The 7299-nt window shown below is 37.3% G+C and overlaps 1 protein-coding gene across 1 annotated transcript in view; it reads left to right on the top strand.

Annotated features, from left to right (window-relative positions):
- The window catches only part of NINL (ninein like), a 176728-nt gene that overhangs the window by 160061 nt on the left and 9368 nt on the right, over positions 1–7299 (top strand). Inside the window, exons 21-23 of the mRNA XM_044663444.1 lie at positions 2362–2431; positions 3181–3339; positions 4242–4355. Coding sequence (XP_044519379.1) covers positions 2362–2431; positions 3181–3339; positions 4242–4355 — 343 coding nt within the window. The remainder of the gene's footprint in view (positions 1–2361; positions 2432–3180; positions 3340–4241; positions 4356–7299) is intronic.

The following is a 7299-nucleotide window of genomic DNA, read 5'->3' as shown; positions in this document are numbered from 1 at the left end:
GAATGTCGCAGGTGTTCTATGAATCCTTTCAATGTCTATATTGCCCTCTTGTTGTAGGACTTCAGGGCAATTTTGCTGAATTATTTCTGTTAGTATGGAGTCCAGGTTTCTATTAATTTCTGGTTTTTCTGGAAGACCAATTATTCTCAAATTGTCTTTTCTAGACCGGTTTTCTTGGTCTGTCACTCTCTCATTGAGGTATTTCATGTTTCCTTCTATTTTTTCAGTCTTTTGACTTTGTTTTATTTGTTCTTGTTGTCTTGAGAGATCATTAGCTTCTACTTGCTCAATTCTAGCCTTTAGGGATTGATTTTCAGCTATAATCTTTCGGTTTTCGGCCATAATCTTCTGGTTTTCGGCCATAATCTGGTATTCCTTTTCAATCTGGTCATTTCTGTTGTTCAATTTGCTTATCAGTTCATTTGGTTTCTGAGCCTCACTTTCCAATTGCAAGATTCTACCTTTTAAACAGTTATTTTCTTGCCAGATCTCTTCCATTTTCCTCAAAATCTCAGTTTTGAACTCTTCCATAGCTTGTGAGGAGTTTTCCTTTTTTGAGGAGGGTCCGGATGCTTGTTTGTTCTCCTCCTCTGTTTGCTCGGTTGTCTGGATTTTCTCTGTGTAAAAGTTGTCAAGTGTTAAAAACTTCTTTTTCTTGTTTTTAATCTTTCTCTTCTGAATTTCCTGAGACTGGGTAGCCATCATTAGCCCAGCAGCTTCTCAGGTTTATCCTTGCGCTCAGGGTCTGTCCGCGGTCAAGCCCCCTGGTAGACCCCCTTGCTTGATCCTCTGCCGGAGGTTTCTTTACAAGTCTCAGGGAGCTGCTTCCACAGTCGTATACCCGTCCATGCTGGTTCCCCACTCAGGGTTTAGTTCCTGGCTGTGTCTGCCTCCACCCATGCCTCTGCCTGTGCCTGTGCTCTCAGCCCGGGCTCTGCGCCCAGCATCCACTCTCTGCTCCCGCGCTCAGATTTTGCGTGCGTTTTTTGGCTTAATGGGGTCCTAAATCTTGCTGCTCTCAGGAACAGGCCCCGGAGCTGCCAGTGACTCGATGGGTGCCCCAAACTTGCTCTATTTCTTTTTAGCTGGCTTCAGAGCTCTAGATCTTGTGTGTGGAGGGGGTGGGGGTGGGGTGGTTGCTCAGCCCACGATTTAGTGAGAGCCCTTTATAGGCTGGAAATGTCTCGATTCCACGTACCTTCCACGCTGTGCCCTGTTGTGGCGTTCCTCCGTTCGTCTGGACTTGTTTTTATGTCCCCTTGAGGAGTTTTGTGTGTTTCGGTCAGGAGAGGTTAAAAGCTGCTTCTTACTCTGCCGCCATCTTAACCCGGAAACCTTCCCCAAAGCTTTTGATGTTTGCTGTGCCCTAAGACCTGGCTTGTGGTATAAACTAGTGCACTAGGCTCTTCCCCAAGGATGTAACATTGTGTAGGGGAATACAGACAAAGCCACACAGAGGAAGCTGTCCAGGCAACTGGATTCCCTCAAGATGAGCTGCCTAATTACATGGAAATTTTACTTGGATCTCTAATTTTCCTTCATGAAAAAACATTTAGTTTTGTAATGTAAACATCAGCCTAAATACATAGGATTAAGTCCTATTTTCATAGATTGGCTACAGGAAGCCTTAGAGGACAAACAACTCTGGTGCTTTCATCAGAATCATTGGCAACAGCTACAGCCTTCTTGCTCCCATGTGGTATGACAGCCCTTTCGTTTCAAGAAACTACAAATAGAGGAAGGATTTGTGTGTGTTCGTGTATGTATATGCAAATACATGTTGGCATATTGCTTTAGAAGATATTTACGGAGAATACTAATCCCCTTACCCCCAATTTTTTTTTAAGCAAAAGGAAGTTGAGAAAAAGACACAGTTTTGAGTACTGTGTTAGTTATTTTATGTTTTCTGTAACAGATGATGCTGGCCTAACCGCTAAACCTGATGTAATCAATAGACTTATATTTTTACCACAAAATCAATCTCTCCAGATAATTTTAATTGTTAAAATATTTCAAAATGCAAGTTCTACATAAAAAGAAATTCACAGGTTTCATATAGAGTCTTCTTTTTCTGTTCTTTTTATAGGGACATAAATGTTTGCTAATCCTTCTTAGTTTCATAATGATAAAGAAAAAAAATTCAAAATCAAATTACATAGCTCAAAATCCATACCAGTAATACAGAAATGGAATGTGACTCCAATGAAATAAATTGGTAGTGTAGTTTTCAAAATGTTTCTTTATACATTTTACTAGTATAATTATAGTAGTAGATTCATTAGCTCAAAAAGTATAAATAGCTTACTGACATTTTTGCCCAATTGTTGCTAATGCTATTAATGACTTTTTTCCTCTGAACAGGAAGCAAATAGAAGAAATAAAGAAAGAAAAAGAAAAGGCTTTCACCGAAGTGGAAGAGTATAGTAAACAGGTAAAATAACACCATCTTTTTCAGAGATGCCTAAAAATAAGCTGAAAATCTGAGAGCATAAACCTCTTCTTAGCCAAATGATTCCAATCACATCAGAATCATAGAATTTTAGAAAGGCAAACATCCTTCGAGAATTGAGTTCAACCTCTTCATTATATAGGAGTAGAAAAAGAAGCAGAGATAGTGATGTGATTTGCCCAAGATTAGTCAATTAGTAAGTAATAGAGCTAGGACTAGAAGCGCTGACTTTTCCATCATATCAGGATAAAACATCATGATGATGACACATTATTTTTTTAGGAACTGGTTTTTGCCAGAAAAAATATTAACAATAACTGATATTTATATAATATTTTAAAGTTTACAAAGGACTTTACATATATTATATCATTTGTTCCTTATAAAAATTTTATGATGTAGGCATTTTTGTCCCCATTTTATAGACAAATAAACTGAGGCCTGAAAAGGTTAAGTGATTGGCCTGTAACTACATATCTAAAAATTGTTAGAGGTGGGATTCTAACTGAGGTTTCTTCTAATTCCAATTTCAGTTTTCTTTCTGCTTTCCCAGCTTCTCTTCTAATATATCATTATGGCATTACTGGTAAATGTTATATGTTAATTCATTTAAAAACATTTCTCTATAAGTAAATAAGTTTTTAAAAAATTGGCAATCATGTTTTACATTTGTATGGTGCCTCATTACAGTATAATTTCTCTCTTATTTTTAAAAAAACCTTTTCCTCTAGAAAGAGAAGCATAAGAATAAAATCTCCCAGCTCAGTGCCAAGATCAGTCAGTTGACTGATGAGGTCTCTGTGCTTCAGGCTCAGAATGAGAGCAGCCAGCATACCGTGCAGCAGTTAACACAGAGACTTACAAGGGAGGAACATCAGCAAGAGGAGAAGGTGAGTACAGCTGGGCTAGTACAGACAAGCTAAGAAAATAGAAGAAGAAAGGCAGTTTTGGCAGTAGTCATGATCAGAGGGAACAGGACCTAAGAAAAAAAGCTAAGTAAATATTCAAGAGTCTGTTGGTTGGCTAATGGAATCAGGCTTCTAGTGGCAATAGATGAGGAAAGAAAATAATAATGATTGCTCAAAGATTCAGGTCACATTGGGAACAAGCCAAGATTTTTCAGTGTTATAAAGTGAAAGCTGGAAAAATGAAACAGAATTAAGAAACCAAAGTAGCAAGTTCTTAGAGTCTCCATTGACAAAAAGGCCATTGGTTTTCCTCTCTCTCGTTTTTTTTTTGTTGAGTCAATTAGCATTTATTTAGCCTCTACTATGAGCCAGGCACTCTGCTAAGAGACGGGAAAACAAAGAAAGGCAGAAGATTGTCCCCTGCTTTTCAAAAGTTCTTTCTCATAAGTCCCTCGTGATTGTCCTGGATCGTTGCATTGCTATTATTAGCAAAGTCTATTATATTTGATCTACCCATGATGTTTTACTTTCTGTGTACAATGTTCTCCTGGTTCTTCTGATTTTACTCTGAATCAGTTTATGGAGGTCTTTCCAGTTCATATAGAAATCAAGCAGTTTGTCCTTCCTTATAGCACAATAGTATTCCCTCACCATCATTTACACCACATTTTGTCCATACATTCTACAATCAAGAGATGCCCCCTTGATTGAATGAAAGGGTTTAAAAAAAAATGAATTCAATGCCAAAAGTCTTGAAGTCTAGAAAAGAGAATATATTATAAATCAATAATGTATTGAAAAGTCATCTACTTATCCATTTCTCAAACAAAGTCTTCAAATTGCTAAGATACTACTTGTGTTTGTGAATTTCATCTAAAACACAGGATGGTCAAATCCAGGAACTGGAGATGGAACTTAAGAAGGTGAATCAGGAATGCCAATCTCTAAGACTTTCAGAGTCACAGCTGAGAGAGAAGCTTGAGGAAAACCAGGATCAGGTACATGCTTGCTGCACCCCCAACAGAGTTCTCTAATGGTTTATATATGGCAGAACTGAGTTTTTAAACCAAGTCCTGGCACTAAGGTAGCTTTATTTACAGGACTTTTGTGAACTAACTCGAAAATGTAAAGGGTCACTCGACTCTTTAGTGTGGTAACTAAAAATAATAAGTGATGTATAGAGCTTTAAAGGTTGCAGCACATTTTATATAAGTTATCTCATTAGTGTCTTGACCTTGGGGGGCAAATACTATAGGTATTATTATCCTTATCTATACTATACTATATATTATCCTTATCTGTACTACAGGTGAGGAAATTGAGGCTCAGAAAGGTTTAATAATGTGTCTTATCAGGAGACAAATGTTGTAGAAAACATGCTAAATCACAGAACTGCAACCATTCATTTATAACATTTACTATTGTTCAAATAAGAATGGGTTGTCCCCGCTAGTGTCAATTGGGGGAAGTAGGTATTGAACTCCAGGCCCTCTGAATTGTATATCGTATCATATTTCTTTAAGAGCGAATGTTGAAATTAGAAGTAAAAGGATGCCATCACAATTAAATATGTAGAGGAGATTCTATTTTAACTGTATCTTTAAAAGACAAAAATAAGTCAGCCTTTCTTGTTTTCTTCATGTGTCAACTCTGAAATTAGAGTCACGACACAGCCAAAAGCTCCTCTGACTCCACAGGTTTCACACTATTGTAGATTCGAATATTACTAACCCAAAAGAACTAAGTAAATAACTTGGCTGTTATATTTAGAGATTTCCCTTGACTTCTATACTTAAATGAATTCAATGATGTTCCTCCTCTCAAGCTAGCCTTGAACTTAGTCTCATGTTCCCAGGGCTGAGACCACAATGGAGTTAGTCTGTTTAAGGAGACTCTCAAAATAGGCTTCTCAGACTCAGGAGCAGACTAACCCAAGCCTGGATGCAAGACAGCACTAAATAATATGCTGAGGTAAAGTAAGGAAAGGGAGGAACAGTGATAGAAAAGTTGATATGATTCAGAGCTGCAAATTATTTTATAATAATTGCTGTTGTTCAGTTTTTCAACCATGTCCAACTATGTGATCCCATTTGAGGTTTTGTTGGCAAGGGTATTGGAGTGACTTGTCATTTCCTTCTCTGGCTCACTTTATAGATGAGGAAACAGATGCAAACAGGGTAAGTGACTTGCCCAAGGACACACATCTAGGAAGTATCACAGACAACATTAAAAATTACAGTTGTACAAAAAGGTAATTGTACAAAAAAGGAATTGGTTAGCTAGAGAAATAATGAGTTCTCCATTACTGAGAGTCAACTAAAGCTGGATGATCAGGTGTTAAAGATGTTGCAAATGCTTTGGACTAGATGGCTTCTAAAGCTCCTTCCATCTTTGAATTTCTGAAATCTGTAATGTATTCTCTTGTGCAGAGTACTTTTGAAAGTTCTAGAGTAGAAAAATATTCATAGAATTGTAGAATCCCATTCTTCAAACCCCATCTATCCTGACATCTATCTTTTAGAGAATCTTCTATACCAGGGGTTGGCAACATATGGCTCTCGAGCCATATCTGGCTCTTTTGAGGGCCAGATATGGCTCTTTCTGCAGGAGCCATAAAGTCAATTTTTTTTTCAGCACTATTACAGAAGTGTGCACTGTGAGCACTGTATGGCTCCCACGAAATTTTAAAAAATGTGGCGTTTATGGCTCTTGCAGCCAAAAAGGTTGCCCGACCCCTGGTCTATACCAACTCTAGTAAGACGTTTTCAAACTCTGATCTTTAAATACATCCAGTTTAAGGGGACTCATGACCTACCCATCAAGGAGGAAATAGCTAACCATCTCAGACTGACTAGAGTAGTTTTAGTTTTTCAATGAAAGATTTTCACAATGTGTCTGTGATCCATTCCATTAAATTTCACAGTCAAGAAATTCTCCATTAATTCTGGCCCAAGTCTTTCAACAACATAACCTGATATTTTTGTGATTCTTTGTGATTTGAAGAATATTGGTAAAATTTAATGATGATTCTAAACCACAGATAAGAAAAATTACATGAGGTTGTAAAACAGATAAATAAATGGACAGGAAAATACCAAAATAGTACCTCTTTTGGGTAATGCAGGCTCACCTATTTTGAGGAGAAATAACAAAGAATATGATTGTTTTATGGGATGGTAATTATTTTTGTTATTGTCATTTTATAGTTGCATAAGCCCAGAATGAAAGAATATACAAGGGATTAGGGCAGAAATGAAGAACAAATTAGAAACACTAACAGAGATGAAACTACAGAAAGACAATACAGAACTGTTGGGACTTGATGGTACTTAACACAGTTCCCTCCTCAGAAAGATGTGTCTAGTGCTTAACAAATTGTCTTAGGTAGTTTTTGGTTTGAGGTTCTGGTATTTGGCATGTAATAGATGAGCAAAACTAACTGTTGATAAACTAATCAATAAGGAATATATTAATTGCTTATTAATTACTATATCTATGCTGAGTGTTGGTGATATACAAACACAAGTGAAATGACTGCCCTAAACGAATTTTGTTTCTAAACTTGAATCCTCTAAGGGAGAAATAGCTTGATACCTGAGTAGCTTTGTGACATAGTGGATAGAGTTGTAGTGAGGAAGACTGAATTCAAAACTGACCTTGGATATCGAATAACTGTGACCTTGGTTAAGTCACTTAACCCTATTTGCCTCAGTTTCCTTCTTTGTCAAATGAGCTAGAGAAGGAAATGGCAAATTATTCTAGTATCTTTCTCAAGAAAATCCCAAATGGGATCATGAAGTGTCGGGACATGACTGAAAATGATAGAACAGCAAAAGCCTGACATGTTGTGTACTGAGGAAGTAAACAAATGGTGATGCCACCATTAGGTCCCTGACAGGAAGAGTATTGCATTTCCCTGGATGCATGAGATAGTGAAGCTAT

Source organism: Gracilinanus agilis, chromosome 2 (assembly GCF_016433145.1).
Source record: "Gracilinanus agilis isolate LMUSP501 chromosome 2, AgileGrace, whole genome shotgun sequence".
Taxonomy (NCBI): Eukaryota; Metazoa; Chordata; class Mammalia; order Didelphimorphia; family Didelphidae; genus Gracilinanus; species Gracilinanus agilis.
Note: the sequence above shows the minus strand (reverse complement) of the source record. Positions and strands in the feature narration are given on the sequence as shown.